The sequence below is a fragment of the Elephantulus edwardii genome, unplaced genomic scaffold, assembly GCF_000299155.1.
Source record: "Elephantulus edwardii isolate Elephantulus edwardi_28Jun2011 unplaced genomic scaffold, EleEdw1.0 scaffold00026, whole genome shotgun sequence".
Lineage (NCBI taxonomy): Eukaryota > Metazoa > Chordata > Mammalia > Macroscelidea > Macroscelididae > Elephantulus > Elephantulus edwardii.
This window is the reverse complement of record NW_006399776.1, coordinates 7,334,922-7,355,261: the sequence shown is the minus strand read 5'-3', so window position 1 is coordinate 7,355,261 and position 20,340 is coordinate 7,334,922. Positions and strand designations below refer to the sequence as shown.

Genomic DNA, 20,340 nt, shown 5'->3' with positions numbered 1-20,340 from the left:
CTATTTTGTGTGTTGCTGAGATTCTTCCTTCCATCTCACTGAGGTGTGTTTGCTTGGATGACAAGGAACGATGGAGTCCTCAGCAGTTGTTAAAACACAGCTTTATAAATCCTCAGCCAAAAACGCCTTTACTGGACCAAAGTCCTGAAGGTGAGTCTCTGGCCATTCTTTAGATTTCTTGTTTGACATTAAATTTTTGGAAATTATATGTAAATCTAAAATTGGTAGAATTGCTTGCACTATTTATTTAATCTGTTCTCTACACCACTATATCAAAAACTCTTAGACTTATTGTTGTGTAGGAGGTTTCTTTTATTTAGTGCTAAGGAGCTTTTTTTTTCCATTAGTCCTAAAGAGCTTTAAGGGTGTGGCATGTTATAATTGAACTGCTTAACCAGAAGGTCAGTCCACCATTCATTCCAAAGGAAAAAGATGAGCTGTCTCTGCCTTTTTTGTGGGTGTATGTTTTTTTTTCTTTTCCTTTTGTTTTTCTTTTTTTGGGTTTTTTTTTGTGGTTTGTTGTGTTTTTTGTTTGTTTGTTTGTTTGTTTTGCTTCAATACCTCTGCCACTTTGGAAATTGTACCAATTACTTACTTTGAGTGTTGCTAAAAGGACATTTTCTATAGGGTCAAGTTATTTTTATATGAGTTAATGTGAAGTTGTAAATGGAAATCTTTCTTAAAGTATAACACAATGATGTCTGTATAAATCTGTATATATCTAAAACCTGTGCTGGGTAAGGGCATTCTTATTCCTGCTGTTATTATCCTTATGCAACAGTCAGAGTTATTATATTATAGTAGATGTGGCTGAAGACTGCCAAGTTTGCCCACTACACTAGTTTTCTCACTAAAAGTTGGACTTGTGGATGAGGTCCTGTAGTAGTTTCTGTGTTAGAAAACAGTTTTTTCCACCATACGTCTGTGCATTTTCTCTTTAGGTGACTGAATGTTTAGGAAATTGTGTGCATAGTTGCTGAGTTTTTATAAATTGTTGTATCCTGATAATGCATATTGTTCTGTGACTCCCAATATATCTGGTACTTGTACTGACCAAACCGGAATAGAAATTTTTATTGAAACTTAAAAAAAAAAATTTACAGCCTCATGGAGGATGTAGAGAGATTGAAACCTTCGTGCATTGCTATGGGACTGTAAAATGGTATAATCACTATGGAAAGCAGTCTGGTGCTTCCTCAGAAGACTGAAAATAGAAAATCCATATAACCCATCTATCACAGTATTAGAAATCTTCTTCTTCTTCTTCAAAAAAAAGAAATCTTCTTCAAAGTAAACAGACATAAAACACAGATAATAGGCGTGCCCATGTTTATTTCAGCATTAGTCACAATAGCAAAGAGATTGAAGCAACCCAAACATCCATCAACAAATGAATGGATGGAGAAATTGTGGTATAGTCACACAACAAAGTTTAATGCAGCATTGAAAAGCAAGTGAGATCTCAAGAAACTCTGTACACTATGGATGAGTCTCTAGAATGTTATGTTAAATGAATTTAGTAACAAAGGGACAAGTGCAGTTTAAGAGGACTTTTTTAAATTTTACTTTTTTTTTTATTGGTTTGCTTACAAAGTTTATATATGTTGTGTTTCACAATATTCTTCATTCACATTGTGTTTCATACAATCATTCTAATATTGTTGTTGTGTGCCATCAAGTCGCTTGCGACTCATAGCGACCCTATGTACAACAGCCCTGAACTCTGCTCTGTCCTGTGCCAGTTGCACTGTCTCCAATACACCCACCCAGATTACCTCAGTCACTGAATCAGTCCACCTCATAGAGGGCCTTCCCCTCCTGCGCCGTCCCTCCACCCTCCCAAGCATGATGTCCCTCTCCAAGGATCAGTCTCTCCTTACAGCATGTCCAAAGTATGTTAGACGAAACCTTAGAATTCTTGCCTCCAAGGAGCAGCCCAGTTTAACCCTCTCCAGGATGAATCTGTTTTCTTGTTAGTCCATGGTACCCACAATACTCTTCTCTAGCGCCACAGCCCAAAGGCATCAATTCTCCTTCTATCCTCCCTAGTCATTGTCCAACTTCCTGATTCATAACAAGTGATTGCAAAGACCATGGCCTGTATAAGATGCAACTTAGTTTCCAGAGAGACACCATTGCCCTTTAGTACTTTGGAAAGGTCCCTAACAGCTGACTTTACCATCAAAATACATGCTTTGGATATGTTGCTAGGGGAGGCTATTGCTTGGTAAAGGACATTGTGCTTGGAAAGGTGGAGGGTCAGAGAAAGGAAGACCCTCAACAAGATGATTTGACACAATGACTGCATCAATGAGCTCAAGTGTGTCAGAGATGATGAGGATGGCACAGGATAGGATAGTGTTCAGAAATGTTCATAGGATCGCTATGAGTTGTATTCCACAGTACCTAGCAACAACTTACTTTAAGAACAAGTCAAAAAAGTTACTAAAAGATCTACCCAATATAAGATGTTTTTATAATCTACTGGGCTAAAACCTTTCTTCCAGTGCTTGGCCCCTTGTTGGATGTTGTAGCTCTTTTGTATTTTTATGTCTTATTTGCCTCTTACTGTTTGTGTGATTTCAGATTCTGGAGGACAAGATTATGTTGAGACTGTGATTCCTAGCAACCAGCTACCCAGTGCTGCATTCTTCAGTGAAACACAGAGACAGTTTTCACGCTATTTCAATGAGTTTGAAGAACTACAACTTCTTGGCAAAGGAGCCTTTGGAGCTGTCATCAAGGTGTGATACAGAGTTACTCCCAGTTCTCATTAGAGCTTTCTTGTTTAATTTCAACAAAGTCTTATGGGGTTGATTTCTCTGTAGGGACTTGGGAGGGAAGCTTAATGGCACAATTTGATCATCCTCACCTGTTTAGGGTTAAAGGCTTTATTTAAGGTTATATTGGACACACTGGGGACATATCATGCCTGTCTTCTTGCTTGATATAGAGCATTAACATGGAAAAGAAAATTAAATATTTTTTAAATATTTTAAATAAAAATTTACTTCAAGTGGAGACAGGACCTTAAAATGAGGCATTTTTGTGTACTTTGGTTCAGAAAGAAAATTGTCCTCCCTTTCTTCTATTTGCCATTAATGTAGCAGTGGCTAAAAGGGTTCCAAGGTTAGAACAGAGATGGAGCTCTAACTGGGAAATGGCCCCAGATGGTTTTGATGGCTCTTATTTTCTGCCTATTATTGAGCTGGAAGATGTTATATGTTATTACTGTGTCCTGCTGTTAGGTTTTCTGTTCTTCATTCCAGGCTGTTTGCGTAGCTTTTATTATCTGCCCCTTGAAAAGGGGGATTTCAACTGCTTTTATATAATTATTGTTATTGGATTTAGATCCAGATTAATACCTTATTATTAAACCATTATACGGTATAGGCAGGTCATCTGTCACATCTGAAGGTGGTCCACTATCAATAAAATCTATTTCAGTATTGGCATCTGAGGTTATCATTAGGAAATATTACTAAACTAGGAAATAACATGCTACTATTATGGGGAAGACCTTTTACACACAAAAAAAGAAAAATCATTTTTTTCTGCAGTAAGCAGAGACAGAAAGATGATCTTAAACAAGTTTTCAAAAAGAAGTTTTAGTTTAGTTTTGTTTAATGTATAGATCTTAAGTTTACCTTCTTGTTTACCTGTGGGGTGGGGCAGGGTGAGGCAGTGTTTTCTGAGTAGCCTTTGTGCTGGCCTGCTTCTCTGCCTGTGAGGATTCCTCTCTATTCCCCTCTGAGCATCCTGCGAACAAATTCAAACCTCAAGTTGCTGTAATCAAGGATGCTTTAGGCAGAATATTAAATGATCCAGGAAGTATTAAAAGAAGATGGAAAGAATATACTGAGTCACTGTATCGAAAGGAATTGGCAGACACAGAAGAATTTAATGAAATAACATATGAGCAAGCTTATGGTGGTGAAGGAAGAAGTTCAAGCTGCTTTGAAGGAAATAGCAAAAAATAAGGCCCCAGGAATAGATGGTATACCAATTGACATATTTCAGCTAACAGATGCTGCCCTGGAGGTGCTCTCCAAGTTGTGCCTGGAAATCTGGAGAGCAACCACTTGGCGAGCTGACTGAAAGAGATCTGTATTTGTTCCCATTCCAAAGAAGGGTGACCCAACAGAGTGTGGAAACTATAGAACAGTATCAATGATTTCACATGCAAGCAAGATTCTACTGAAGATTATCCAAAAACGACTGGAACAGCACATCAGCAGAGAACTGCCGGAAGACCAGACTGGGTTTAGAAGGGTTCGTGGTACTAGGGATATTGTAGCTAATGTTAGATGGATCTTGGCTGAAAGCAGGGAATACCAGAGGAATGTCTATCTGTGTTTCATTGATTATGCAAAGGCGTTTCACTGTGTGGATCATAACAAACTATGGCTGACTCTGAGAAGAATGGGAATGCCAGAACACTTGATCGTGCTAATGTGAAACTTATTCTTGGACCAAGATGCAATTGTCAGAAAAGAGCAAGGAAACACTGCATAGTTCATAATTGGGAAGGGCGTACGCTAGGGATGTGTCCTGTCTTCATACCTTTTCAACCTGTATGCAGAGCAGATTATCTGGGAGGCTAGGCTCAATGAGGAAAAATGTGGCGTCAGGATTGGGTGGAAGATCCATCAACAATCAGCGTTATGCAGATGATACAACCTTGCTTGCTGAAACTGAGGAGGACCTGAAGCATTTGCTGCAGAGGATCAAAGACTGCAGCCTCCAATATGGATTGAGGCTCAATATCAAGAAGACAAAGATTCTCACCACTGGACCAATTGGCAGCATCAGGATGGATGGTGAAGAGATTGAGATTGTTCACAATTTTTGTTTGCTTGGCTCCACAGTTAACAACAGCAGCAAGGAAACTAAAAGATGTATTGCGATGGGGAAGTCTACTGTTAGGGACCTCTCCAGGGTACTGAAGAGCAATGGTGTCACTCTGGAGACTACAGTGTGTCTGATATAGGCCAGGGTCTTTGCAATCATTTGTTATTTGTCAGAAAGTTGGACAGTGACTAGAGAGGATAGAAGGAGAATTGATGCCTTTGAGCTGTGGCGCTGGAGAAGTGTACCATGGACTACTAGGAAAACAAACAGATTCATCCTGGAGAGGATTAAACCGAGCTGTTCCTTGGAGGCAAGGATTCTGAGGCTTCATCTGACATACTTTGGACATGTTGTAAGGAGGGACTGACCGGTCCTTGGAGAGGGACATCATGCTTGGTAGGGTGGAGGGACAGTGCAGCAGGGGAAGACCCTCTATGAGGTGGATTGATTCAGTGACTGGGGTAATCGGGGTGGGAGGTCAGAGGCAGTGCGATTGGCACAAGATAGAGCAGGGTTTAGGGCTGTTGTACATAGGGTCACTATGAGTCCCAGCAACTCGGCGGCACATAACAACAACAACAACATAGATATTAAGTTAGGAGACATAGTAGGTATGCAAACAAACAAGGAGCTCGGGTAGCCTAGCAGGTACACTTCTAAGCCAAAGGTGTGTGCCTCTGTAGCTGTGCAAGAGAAAGGTAATCTCTTCCCTTGTGATGTACAGCCTCTGACAACCTGTTGGAAGGTCAGCTCTGCGTCAGTTCCAACTCATCTACAATGAGTAGGGTCAACTATGAGCCTATTCCAACTGAATGGCAATGAGTTTGGGTGGACTAGACAGAGATGACTGTCCTGAGCAGGATGATCATAGTTATTATATAGAGGAATGCAAGATTCAGCCGTACACTCTTCCTTTAGCTCACAATGTAATTTTGATCATGTCCTAACATAAAATTTCTTTAAATAAAATAATTATCAGTATCTTCATTTCCTTGTAAGTACTTAAGAATAATGAGCTTACATAGCAAATGGAAAAAAAGCCAGTTGACTCCAACTCGTGGCAATGCCATGTTTATCAGAGTAAAACTGTGCTCTCCAGGATTTTCAATGGATGGTTTTTTTCTGAATAGATTTCCAGGACTTTCTTCCAAGGTACTTCTGACATCATTGAACCTACAGCCTTTGATTAGCAGCCACGTATATTAATGATTTATACCATCAAGAACTCCATATAATACAAATATCTTTGCAGTTTAAGCACCAAAGTGTTTTTTTTTTCTGTAGTGTTTCCCGTACCTAATTTCTATTTCCATATTAACAGAAAGTACAGAAGACTGCTCAGCATTTTGTAGGCAATTGATTGGCTTGGTACTGATACACATTTTCTGTTTTAATAAATGAATTCCCAGGAGTTTGCAGTATAACTTTCCAGTCGGTCACTTCCAGTATTTATAAATCTTCCTTCTTGTAGTGGAGCTTAATTAAGACAAACAAGGGGAGCTCTGGTGGCCTAGTGGCAAGAAGCTGCAACTACAATCCCAGAGGTGCACGGTTCGAATCCACCAGATGCTCTGCCGGGGAAGGAGGGGCAATCTCCTCCTGTACCAGTCAGATCTGATTTGACAGTACACGCACACAAAAATAATAAAAAAAAAAAATTAAGACAAACAGAGTAAGTATATGAATAGAAAACACATTCCATGTTTTCTGGTTTTGTCCTTGGTATTTTACAAAGTCTTTCAGTCTCCTGGCTTTGTTATGAGATAGGTATTATTCTCATTTTTTCAGCTGAGGGATTAAGTCTCAGAAGAGTTGAGGTAATTTGCCTGAGTTTATAGTTACTAAGAATTGGAACCAACATTCTGAAGACCTGTAACTCAATAACCTGTAACAAAATAAGTAACCTGAAACTCGATTTTCAGTGCTCCTTTCTCATTCCTAGACATTTCAAATAATACATTCATGAAAACCTATGAGGGAGCTCTGGTGGCTAGTAGTAAAAAACTGTGTTGCAGTCCCAAAGGCCCATGGTTTGAATCCACCAGCTCTGCGGGAAAAGGATTCCCATACAATTAACTGACTCTGAAAACCCATCAGAGGGTCAGTTATGAATTAGTTCTGACTCAATGCTACTCAACAATACAACCCATGAGGCAAACAAGAATGTATAATCAGCTGGTTTCTCCCTCTGCCCAAAGCTACGTTGTTTCTCCTCTGCTCTGTATCACAGCTCATTTGATCTGTACAATTAGGGGGATGTGCTAGGAACAAAATGTACTGAAAGTTACTTTCACTCACTCGCAGCCATTGAGTTGGAACAGACTCACATATGACTGACCCTCCAGTGAATTTTCAGAGCCTGTAAATTACCTGGGGAGAGATTGCCCATCTCTCTCCTTTGGAGTAGCGGGTGGTTTTGAATCACCTGCCTTTGTGTTGGAAGTGTAATTCCTTACCCACTAGGCCACCAGAGCTCCCTAAAAGTTACTTTGTTGTTGTGAACCATCAAGTCAAACCCCTCCAGTGAGTTTTCAGAGCAGTGAATCACACAGGAGGGGATTGCTCACCTTTCTCCTGTGAAGCACCTGGTGGAGTAGAACCATATACCTTTGCCTTGGCAATGCAGTTCCTTACCATTAAACCACCAGAGCTCCCTTTAGTCAACACAATTTTTAGTAAGCTGCCCAGGATAAAAATGGGCCTTTGGAGGATTGCCCACGAAACATTTCCTCTCCCCTCCCCCTTTACCCTGCTCTTAGTTATATTATCCTTTCAGTACAGATTCCTGGCTGGCCCAAATGATTTTTTTTAACTACTAGCTAAAAGATTGGCAGCTGAACCTACCCAGACAGGTCTGAAAAATCTGCTCCCAAGGTCACAGCCTTGAAAACTCTGTAGGGCAGGTCTGCTCCACACATGGAACACCATGGCAACAGAGCAGCTGAATGCATTCACAGCAGTCATAAATCTTCAGCCTCTGTAACCAAATCGATGAGTAGTAATTGCATTAAGAGCAATTATTTATTGAGCACCTTTTTCTGTGAGGCCTGGATAAAGGTGCTTTACTCATGTTATTTCGTTCTTACAGTCACTTTTTTAATGAGGGTATTTTTCTAGATAAGACAATTGAGTCTTGTAGAAATTACATAATTTCCAAAATCCTCATAGCTCTGTAAATCAAAGAATTCTAATTTGCACTTAGATCTGTTAAAATGCCTGCATTTAATTTGTGTTTAGTGACTCTAAGTGGGGGGGAAAACAAACCTGAAAAAACGAAAATCATTTGAAAGATGTCACAGATTTAAAAAAATTTAATTCTTTTAAAAACAAGGTTTACTTAGAAAGTTAGCAAGCAGATGTGTTCTTGGAAAAGCAGAAAAGTCACTGTCAATAAAACTAAGGACTAAAATGGAGATGGCGTTGCTCCACTACAGGTGCAGAACAAGCTGGACGGCTGCAGCTACGCCGTGAAGCGCATCCCCATCAACCCTGCCAGCAAGCACTTCCGCAGGATCAAGGGCGAGGTGACACTGCTGTCGCGCCTGCATCATGAGAACATCGTGCGCTACTATAACGCGTGGATCGAGAGACACGAGCGCCCAGCTGGTCAGGGATCACCGCCCTCAACCACAGACTCGAGTCCGCAGACTCGCAATGGGCGGGACGCACCGGGGTCACCCCAGGGTGACACAGACAGCGTGGAGGCCGCGGCGCCACCGCCCATCCTCACCAGCTCAGTGGAGTGGAGCACGTCCTGCGAGCGCTCAGCCAGCGCCCGCTTCCCTGCCGATGGCACAGGCTCCAGCAGCGACGAGGAGGATGATGAGGAGGACCATGAGGGTGTCTTCTCACAGTCATTCCTGTAAGGGCACAGCCGGTGGGACGACCCCACCACGGGTTTCAATCTCAACCAAGTCCCAGACGGGGAAAAGAAACAGAAATACAGGCTGTTAACCACGTTTTAAAAAACAAACCCACCTTTAGACGCTGCTCAGATGGAGTCTAAAGGCTCCCACTCTCCCTATTCTTTTCAAAAGATCACCAAAATTCAGTCCCTGGCAAAAAGCAAGATAGGAAATACTTTTGATATTTGATCTTAATTCGTTTGGTAGAATTTTTTTGGAAGCTTTCTATGGAACATTTTCAAAACTAATTTGAAGTCATGTTATAGGGCCTCCTGCAGCTCAAGTAAAGATTACCAAATCGATAATGAGGATCCTAAACTATTGCTTACGTGCCTCAGAATCCACTGTGGTCATTTACTTTTGTAATTGTGACTTGGGGGAGGGTGTGTTGTGAGAGAAAGAGAGACTTGATTTTATTTCACTGAATCTGATTGAATAGAATTTATCATACTCTTAGCTATTAACTTTTTTTCAGGAATATGAGGCCAGTTCTTCCTTATATCAGGAATTCCACATTTTGTGTATTGGGAAAGATCAGTGTGGTGATGTATATAGTTGTATGCCCCTGGGGTGATGCTATAATCTCCAGCCTCTTTGCCATCTGGTAATGCATTAGACTGTTGATCTTTAGAGCTTTAAGACACTGCTTTCTCTATTTCTCTTTTAAGGCCTGCTTCCAATTCTGAAAGTGATATAATCTTTGACAATGAAGATGAGAACAGTAAAAGTCGGCATCAGGTAACTATAGAAATTATACACCATTTTATAGAGTGTTGTGTGAAAAAACAAGCATTTGAAAATATAAACAGATAAAATAATAAATCATTCTGACATACAAATGTAGATATCATCAATTTAAAAATGTCATCATTTGTTCAAAATATATATTCATATGTTTATAGACTTATTTATCCAAATATGCCTGCTTTGAGATAAGAAGAGCAGATTAGACAATGCTTTATATATTTTCATGAAACCATTTCCAGAAGGATTTGGTAGATGTGTATTTATTTGTGGAAGCCCTGGTGGCCTAGTAGGTAAAGAGTTGCACTGCCAACCCAGAGGCAGGCAGTTTTAATCTTCCGCCTGCTTCTTAGGAGGATGGGCTTGCCCCCTCGTGTGACTAATAGGCTCTGAAAGCCCCTGGAGGGACATCTATGAGTCAGTTCAGATGTGATGGCAGTGGTTGCGTTGAGTTATTTGTACGGGTGGCTGCAGATTACATGCGCATTCTCTCCAACATCAGTTAATCCTGACTCCTTTTTTTTTTTTTAAATTTTTGCCATTTACTGTGTTCCTGTAGTTGCTGGTTACTTTGGTCCATTCTGCTGTTTTTGTGTGAAGTACTTAGTAGTTCTTGTAGAATTGGTCTTGTTTTCTGAATTCTTTAATTTACTGTTTATCTGCAACGATCTAATTTCTCCATATTTGGTGGAAAGCTTTACTGGTATAGAATTCTGGACTGGCTGTTTGTTTCTTTTAACATTATCAAATGCTATCCCTTTGTCTTCTTTCTCGAATGGTTTCTGCTGAGAAGTCAAAGCGTAATCTAATTTGTTCTTATTTATTGCTTACTGGGTGTTTTTTTGTTTGTTTGTTTTTGCATACTTTTAGTATTCTATCCTTGTCTTTGATTTTGGAGAATTTTGCAATAATATGTCTTTTATGTTTTTCTTTTGAAGTCTAGTCAATTTGGAATTTGCTAAGCTTCTTGATTGTGCATTTCCTCATTTTTTATGATACCTGGAAAGGTTTTAGAGCATCATTTTTAAACTGTGAGTCATGACCATGTTGTGGATTATGAAATCAATTTAGAGGACCATGATTGCTAAATTTAATTTTTAATATAGGAGAGAATAGTAGAGAATAACAAAATGCACCATACTAGTAAAGAAACACTCTGTAGAATTGTTTTCTCATGTATGTTTATGTGACGTAAAATATATTTCTTGATATGAATTGTGGTAAAACATGTTTGACCAGCACTGTTTCAGGCCTCAGTCCACTCAGTGGTGCATGGAACTTAATGGTGAAGCTGCTAGGTCTGTCAGCTCTTACTGCAGATAAACATGCAACCAGAGGTTCAATGTTATGACTTTATTACAGCAAATTATCTGAGAAGCTGGACTTTATGAGGAGGAGTGTGGCATCAGGATTGGGGGGAGATTCATTAATAACCTGTGTTATGCACATGACACAACCTTACTTACTGAAAGTGAGAAGAGCTTGAAGCACTTGTTGCAGAAGATCAAGGAATGCAGCCTTCTGTATGGATTGCATCCCAGTGTCAGGAAAACAAAGATTCTTACCACTGGACCAATAGGCAATGTCATGATAAATGGAAATGAGGTTGAAACCGTCAACAGCTTCATCTTGCTTGGATCTATAATTAACAGCCTTGGTACCAGCAGTCAGAAGATAAGAAGACGCATTACAATGGGAAAATCTGCAGTTAGGGACCTTTCCAAATTATTGAGGAATAGTGATGACACTTTAAAGATTAAGGTACATCTGATTGAGGCCATGGTCTTTACAGTTACTCGCTATGTATCTGAGAGCTGAACTATGAATAAGGATGACAAGAATTGATGCCTTTGAGCTGTGATGTTGGAGAAGAGCACTGAACATCCCATGGACAGGCAAGAAAATGAAGAGATATGTCTTGGAGAGGGTGCAGCCAGAGTCCTTTTTGGGGGCAAGAATGATGAGGCTTTGCCTCACAGACTTTGGACATGTTGTTAAGAGCGGCTATTGCTTGGAGAGGGACATGATGTTTGGAAGGGTGGAGGGTCAGTGAAGGAGAGAAAGACCCTCAGCCAGATTGATTGATAGAGTGACTACTGCAATGGACTCTTGTGTGTTAGGAAGTGTGAGGATAGAGCAGGGTTCAGATCCTTTGTTCATAGGATCGCTATGCGTTGTGCCTGATTCTACAGCACCAAACAACAGCAACAATAATAACCAAGATTAAAAATATAATTATAAGCAATCATGAAGGTGCATGCATAGTAGATGGGGGGGAAACGCTGTCAGATGAGTAAGTAAATTCATTTGAAGGAATTATAAACCAATACTTCAACCAACTTTTGTGTAAACATTTACTAAAATTGCCTTGAAACTCCTCATGGTTAAAAATGCATAAAGAACTTTTCCGAGAATAATAGCAGAAATAATCTAATAGCAACAACAAAAACCCACCGCCACCAAATCCATTCTGACTCCTAGGACCTTTCATCAGTTTCCAGAGGCTGTAGATCTTTAGGAAAGACTGGGCATCTTTTCTTCCAACTGCTGACCTGCCAGTTAGCTCCCTGACATGCTGCACCACCAGGGCTCCTTAAATAATTTCACTTTCTGCTAAAGCAGAAGTGTACTTAGTTTTAGGATACATGAAAGATTGACCATTTTTTATGTCTAATTCCTAGAGTTTATCATAAGAGAAGAATGTGACTTGTTTTCAAGGCAGACTTTTGGTTTTGTGTTGGGTTTATTTTTTTCTGTGTTAAAAGAAATGTATTGAAAGTTGCTTTTTCAGAATAGCTGTCAAACAAATAATTAAATGCTAAATAATGTTTTTCCTTACTTGAGAAAACAGTACAAAAAGGTAAGTATTAGGGGAAAAAAATTTTTAAAGGGCTGTATATTAGAAAGCAAATTAATTAGCCATTGAGGACAAACTAATCCAGGTGAGACATAGCCTAGAAGTTCAAAGTAGCAGCTGAGTGCTTGTTCTTCAGAGTGATAGCCCAGAGGGTGCTATGCTCTTTAAATTGTATTTAAATTGTTTCAGCTAAAGATGGCTTTTTAATCATTTGTTTCCACCAAAGGAAGGCCTTCCAATAAAAGTAGAACTTTAAAATATTAGCCTATCAGTCTTATCCATATAGAAGGATCTCAGTGGTGAGAAGGAAGTGGCTTGCCATGGAATCCTTCTGTAGATTACCTACCCATTTCTCATTTGCCCCTTCATTGGTCTATATAGTAGCGACCTACAAATGATCTAGTGGATTTTGGCAATAGCAGAATTGCTTTTGCAGGACAGTGGTTTTGTCTGATCACTGACCCTTCTCTAATGGCATATAGAGGGAAGGAGTCAAATACTTGATGGTGATGATAATGATCTTGTCTCATTTCAGTTGCTATTTTGAATTCTCATGTGTTCCTCTTGCATTAGAATGAAGACTGCAGTCAAAAGAACAGTTGCCGTGAAAGTGAACCGTCAGTGACAACCGAGGCTGTGCACTACCTGTACATCCAGGTAAGGCCCTGGCCCGCAGCTTGGCAATAAGACAGCCCCTAGTTGTAGCCATAGTGTTTCAGGAAGCTGGAATAAGGCAATGAGAAGGCGAAGAGTCACAGGCACCCTAAAGGTGAATTTTCCAGAAAGGATAAAAGCCTTGCTCTCAACCTTGAACTCCTCTTCTCCTATGCAGGAGGTAGCATGTTATAATTGTTAGATGCCATTAAATCAACTCCAACTCATGCAGCCCTATGTGTAACTGCATAAAGTGGTGCCCGATACTGCTCTCTCCATAGTCACAATCACTATATTCAAGCCCATTTTTGCAGGCACTGCATCAGTTCAGTTCATTGAGGAAGGCAGCATAACATAAGGCAGTGGTTATGACCTGGACTAAACCTGCTTAAGTTAAAATCCTGAACTCATCACTTACCTTTCAGACAAGATTTCTTGAACACCTTGTAAATCCCTAGGTACAAAGTAAATAAACGTCTTTATGGAAGACTTGTTGTGAGGCAGAAATGATGTGTGTAAAATGCTTGGAACCATGTTGGAATTCAGTAAATACTGGACTGCATCCTCATAATAAACTCCACTTTCTCTAACAACTAGAAGCCTGTACGCTCCTGTCTACAGGCTTGCAGAGAAAGCCCTAGCATGGCTTCAGAGAAAGTAGCCTGCGAACCTCTGGGTCAGAAGAGGTACAGGGCAGTCAGTTCCCCTGAGGTGTTCTTGAACATGGGCCTGGGCTTTTGCCTGCTGACATAGCTGAGGGACAGCATCCAGAACAATGAGGGCTGTTCCAGCTGAGGGATGGCTGTAAACCAAAGAAGTTTTCACTGTACCCACATAACCAGGACTGTGGGTCATTATTTACATGTCCAGTTAGATCTGCAGGCAGACCCATCTTTAAATGTGAAATACAGTAATACAGAAGAGATGGCAATGTTTCGAAAGAAACAAGGTAATTACTTTGCTGAGATTGGAGGTGATTTTAGGGATTTCCTAACACATATAAATAATTTTGAGGTGAAATACCACTGATATGCATAATAACACGGGTTTTTTTTCCTTCAAGCAGCTACTTATTGAGTATCTACTATATAAACTGTAATTATAAAGATATAGACTCCGTACATGAGGGAGGTATGTAGGAGGTAAGTGGGATTGTGGAGTAAAAGGCAGAGAAGGCTTTGTGAGGATCTGGCTGAGACCTAGAAGTTGAGTCAGAATTTGCCGTGGTCTTCATAGGGTAAGAGAAAGGGCAAATACATATGTTTCTCTTTAAAAAACAATAATTTCTGGTTTTCCCAAGCACTGGTTGAAACATACAGGTTCATTTCATAGGTCATGTGATTTAAATGCATTGCTTTGTTTTCTGATACGTTCATATACTTAAAAGGATTCCGACAAAGCCCTTTCTGAATGTTTTCATATTTACGTGTTTTGTTCTAGACTTGACAGTATTTTGTCATTCATTTAATTACAGATAAAAAGACCAACACTATCATTCATTAACCCTTCTTGTAAAACTAGGTTTGGAGGCAAGCATGTAAAACAACTAAAATTTTACTTAATTCTCACGAGTTTTTTTCTGTTATTTAATTGTGCCAAGGATTTTAAACAAGGTAAATTTTATGTATTTAGAATAAGTGATGATACAGAAAGTTAAAATGATTTTATTATGGTGCTGAGATTATGAATAATCCCCATAGTTTTGTTAATATTTTTAGTTTATTTTTTTAATTAAAAAATTCATAGTGTTTAAAATCCATGGTCTTTAAGTGGATGATGACTTGTCATTATCTTCCTTAATTTAGACTGTGTAGTCAGAACCTGACCACTCTGTTGTCACCTATAGATGGAGTACTGTGAGAAGAGCACACTGCGTGACACCATTGACCAGGGACTGTATCGAGACACTGTAAGACTGTGGAGGCTTTTTCGGGAGATTCTGGATGGATTAGCTTATATCCATGAAAAGGTAAACTTTCTTTTTCTTTATTATCTGAAAATCTATTTATGTAGAATTTATGACTAAAAAAAGTCAAATATGAAAATGGAAGACAAAATAGGAAGTATAAGTTTATTGAGAAAGTATGCATGTGTTTTTGTGTCTACATATCTATTCTGAATTTAGAATAGAAAGCTTATGTGCTTCTCAAGCCCCCCATTTGATGTAAAAATACACCCTTTCACCGTCAAGATTTGCTTATTACCTATTGCCTGTTACTGTAATGAAATCTATGAGAACAAAGACTACCTTGGTTTTCCACCTCTGACAGGTTAGGTAAAATATGTGTGTTTTTCTCTCTGACAGATTTATGCCTTACATAGGTTCCAGCTTTCACAGACTTTATGAACTTTGTAACACCAGTGGAGGACATTGGGTCCAAGATTGAATATAAAAAAACCAAATCAGCATGGTCACATGAGTGAGCTGATGACATAGAATCATGATATAATCTCTTTTCATAGGGAATAGAACAAAATATCAAAAGATTAAAAAATTGTACCAAGTATCAAAGTTCAAAGAAAACATTAAAGGTTAGGACAAAGATTGGCAAACTATAGATCACAGGTAAATCCAGTCCAATACTGTTTCTGGACAGAGGGCTTTTTAAGCAGAGCTTGGTTTTATATTTTTAAATAGATGAGGGAAAATCAAATGGAAGATATTTCTTTATGCACATGAAAATTATATGAAATTCCAATGTCAGTATATATAAATAAAGTTTTGTTGGGACATAGCAACACTTAATTTGTTTTATGTATTTTCTCTGACTGCTCTGATGCTATAAAAGCAGAGTGGAGTAGTTGTGACCAAGACAGTGTGGCGTGTAAAGCCTCATATTTATCATTTAGTAATAATACACTGAATAAGAAGAAAATATGTAAGCATGTGTTTAGAATAAAATGAGAGTGTGGCTAATATATGCCAAGTTATTTGAGTCTTGCCTGAATTAATGCTGCTCTTCTTAGGGACATGGGAAAACACCAGAGGCATCCGAAAAGGACAGAAGCAGGGAAACATAGTTTGTAGCATGTATAAAGTCATTTTAAATCTAGAAATTGGCATTACAATGTAAATTATAATGGGCCTTACTCCAGGATAAAATACTGCTTACATTTTAAAAATTAATTAGTAGTGCATTAGATAATATATTTGTTTTTCCATTGCTTCTGTTTTCTTTAACCTTAAAATGTTTGAGCTATGCCATATTTATACTGAGAAGTCAAGGCTGTAAATGAAATGTGTCTAGTTTATAAATGATCTAGTAAAAACCAAATTTACAAGATAGAAGATTCTTTTTAGAATGAGTTGGAATGGGAGCTGTAGAACTCTATCACTCTGAGGCTCTCCTGGGCTCCTGGAACCATTTCATTGTGCTCATTTGCTAATCATCTGCCAGGTGTCTAACACCTATCACACCTAGAAATACAGAGAGACAGGAGTACTTGGCAAACTCCATGCCTGAGAGGGACATCTTGGGGTTTGTTGTGTGGTGTGTTTTTGGGGTTTTTTTTTTGAGGGAGCTAAAATTAACCTCAGGAATAATAAACAAGGTCATACAGTAAAGTGTTTTTATTTCACTATTTCCTATGTTAAATGCAACAGTAAGCATAGTGAGCTGATAGGGAAGAGAACAAGGTTCACATGGCAAATAGTTATTGAGCACTTGCTGTGTGTACTAGAAATGCAAAATTGGATTTTTACTGTAAAAAGAGCAGTATATGATAGGGAATTATTGTTATCACAGGAATCCCGAATTAAGGTTGTGTAGTGGGGTGCATTCAGTGGGGCGGGGATTGTATACCAATGAGGGAGTTTATCTTTTGCTTTTTGAAGAGAGGAACGAACTGGGAAAGTGGGGGGGGGGGTAGAGAAAAAAGTGCAACAATGAATGAATGGAAATCCAAAATCTCTGAAAATGTTCATTAAAATTAATAAAATAAAATTTTTTAAAAAAGAAAGAAAGAAAGCAAGAGTGGTGTGGGTGCAGCCGAGTCTGACCTCTGTTAATTTGACCAGGCAGGACTGTTCCCATGAACAACATAACATCCACAGTATAAAGCTGATTCCCGTAAGGTCAGACATGCCCCTCACTCTTCACTTATTCCTACTAATTTCAACAACAGTCCTATTATTCTGCTGAGTCCAGAATCCATTGAAATAGCTGCATAGACCTCACAGAACCATACTTACAATTATGAGTTTACTTAGGGAATTTAACAGGCTGCAACTCAGGTTGGCAACAGGATAAAATTTCTCGTTTAGGAGAGCTTCTGAAGTGTACTCGCAGGCCCTTCAGTCTTGTGACTTTAGGCCAAGACCAGCCTTTCCAGTTACAGCATTCCCCCTAGTCCTCCAGCAAGCTTAAGTGATGGCTTCTAGCTCTGGTTCCATGGGGTAGCAGTCTCAAGATCAACTCTGGATCACATTGGGTCTCTGGTTCTCTGCTATAGGTGCTGCTGCTCTCCTGTAGGTCTGACTGGTACAAGAATGTCTGGTCCCAAAAGATACACATTGCATTCTCTGCTTCTTTCTTGTTGGTAGTTGAGAGTCTCAAATTTCTGCTGAACCTGCTCAATTTAAACCTGATAGAATGACAAAACTAAGCAGTCTCCTCGTGGATTGCATGTTCCCACTGGCCATGTAACAAAGTCAAGGGCAGTGGCCTAGAGAAGCCATTTTGATCAATAGGCCCATTACACCAAAGTTACCTTTATTGCAGGAGACATCATCAGTGAGTTGACACCTGTTGTGTTGTTGTTGTTGTTGTTATGTGCCGTCAAATCACCCATGACTCATAGCGACCCTATATACAGCAACCCTAAACCCTGCTCTGTCCTGTGCCAATCTTACTGTCTCTGACACACCTACCCCCATTACCCCAGTCACTGACTCAATCCACCTCATAGAGGATCTTCTCCTGTGCTGTCCCTCCACCCTCCCAAGCATGGCATCCCTCCCCAAGGACTGGTGTTGGTAAAATCCAGATAGGTAGTAAGGGAAGCAAATGAGTTTCTTAAGCAGGGAAATGGTGCAACAAAAGGAATGGAAAGTATAGAAATGGTTTCTGTGCACTTCTGGGTTGTGTGGTACATCAGAGAGAAAGGTAATGTAGTATACATAGAGCTGTTTGATTTGACCTGGTCGAGACCATCACTGGGTAGAACTGGGAGACCATGGAGCACTCACTAGCTGAATAGCAGGGACACATTGCTGAAGCCAAATAGCTTGGGCAAGGGAACTCTGTAAGAGAAGACCTTACTTGATTTACATCCCTAGATTGACCTTTCAAATTAGGAAGCAAATATGACTACAAAGTATGCTTGGGAAACAATGATTGGGATTTTTTTGTGCTGTCTCCCAACAGGGAATGATTCACCGGGATTTGAAGCCTGTCAACATTTTTTTGGATTCTGATGACCATGTGAAAATAGGTGATTTTGGTTTGGCAACAGACCATTTAGCTTTTTCTGTAAGTATTTTGAAAATTGCACTGTAACTGAAAAGGAGCTCATGCAGTTTGATAATTGTGAAAGTATTAAAAGACAGGATTGTCAGTAAGCTCACTGAACTCTGTATGTAATCATCTGAAAATTATAGAGTCTGAGGAGCAAGATTCAAATGATCTTTCATTCAAATTGTGGATGCACCCAGATACATAGAAAGGCAGATTCTCAGCAGGGAATTGAAGTGGAATGAACCATTTTAAAGCTCGACCCTTGTTTATGTTTGGTTTTGGACAAGTTCATTAACCTCCCAATACCTAACACTAGTTTTTACCTTACAGGATTGTCAGCTGATTAAATATAGGTAAAGTACCTGCAATAATACCTGGCACTAAGTATGTTAAAGCTGCTTTTCTTAAGGGTGGTAGTTGTAATATGAAATATTGGAATGATAACATAAAAATGTAGTTTAAGATAATGAATAAAAGTGTTGTTACAAGTACAGTGGAGGAAGGGGAGTCTACTTAGGGTGTGTTAGCTATGATAACTGATCCACAGAAACTAATCTCTCATTCATTTTTTTTTGTCATTGAGCCAGAACCAGCTCATAGCTGAGCCTCCAGTGGGTTCGTCAAGGCTGTAAATGACAGGAGAGGAGAAGAGGTGGTCCATCTTTCTTCTGCAGAGCTGCTGGTGGATTTGAACTGCAGAGTGGCACAGACTTTGGGTTAGCAGAGCAGCTGCCACCCGGGACTATACCATGAGACCTCCCTTGAGAAAATAATAACAGTGGGAAAAACACATTACTAATCATCTTGCTAAATAGGTTCAGTTTTTCTATTTGAATATAAAGTTGTTTCTTTGAATTTGCAATGTTTCTACACTACAGAAAGAATATAAGGAATTTTCTTTTTCTCTCTTGATTTCATTGAGTTTCCTACAATACTCAAATCAGTTGGTTAACTAAACAAACAACAAAAATAAACCCTGAATTTTTTTTTTAATTCAAAAAAGCATTATTATCACCATTCTGATTTCAGTGTATTATTTTTCATCAATCTTCGTTTAGGAGTGGGTAAACCACTCCGAAGACATAATACAGGGGGCTCCGGTGGCTTGTTCTTGTTCCTGTTAGGTGCAGTCTAATCGAGAACAACTCATAGTGACCTTGTCAACGACTGACCTGAACGCCGCCTTATCCTTTGCCTTCATTATCTCAGACACACTTGAGTCCATTGCTCCAGTCACTGTATGTATCCATCTTGTTGGGAGGCCTTCCTCTTTCACTGACCCTCCGCCTTTTCAAGCATGATGTCCCTCTCCAAGAAACAGCCTTTCCTAGCAACATGCCCAAAATATGAGAGACAGCGCTTCACCATTTTTGCCTCCAAGGAGCTGTACTTTTTCCAAGACATAATCTGCTTATTCTTTTGGAAGTCCATGAGATGTTCAGAACTCTTTTCTAACACAACTCAAAGGTATCATTTTTTTTTTTTAAGAAAAAATTGTATTTAGAATTAGCCAGCTATTATGATCCCAGTTTTTTTGGTGGCAACATAGTCAGGAACAATTCAAACATATGCCTTCTTCTCTCCATCAGGCCTAATTAAGATGTTATTGACCTTGGCTACATTAGTGTCATAGAGCTTCTTTACAGCTTGTTTGATTTGGTGCTTGTTGGCCTTGACATCCACAATGAACACAAATGTGTTGTTATCTTCAATCTTCTTTATGGCTGACTCAGTGGTCAGGGGAAACTTGAGGATGGCATAGTGGTCAAGCTTGTTTCTCCTGGGGGTGCTCTTCCAGGGGTATTTCAGTGTCTTAGGCCACCAGAAGGTGGGTGACGTTTGGATCTTACTTCTTTTAGTGGCTGTGGATGTC

General features: G+C 39.5%; 1 protein-coding gene across 1 annotated transcript in view; it reads left to right on the top strand.

Moving 5' to 3' along the window:
- The window catches only part of EIF2AK4 (eukaryotic translation initiation factor 2 alpha kinase 4), a 124,610-nt gene that overhangs the window by 60,119 nt on the left and 44,151 nt on the right, over nt 1-20,340 (top strand). The window contains exons 10-16 of the mRNA XM_006883027.1: nt 44-150; nt 2,587-2,744; nt 8,286-8,713; nt 9,425-9,494; nt 12,931-13,014; nt 14,858-14,980; nt 18,378-18,482. Coding sequence (XP_006883089.1) covers nt 44-150; nt 2,587-2,744; nt 8,286-8,713; nt 9,425-9,494; nt 12,931-13,014; nt 14,858-14,980; nt 18,378-18,482 — 1,075 coding nt within the window. The remainder of the gene's footprint in view (nt 1-43; nt 151-2,586; nt 2,745-8,285; nt 8,714-9,424; nt 9,495-12,930; nt 13,015-14,857; nt 14,981-18,377; nt 18,483-20,340) is intronic.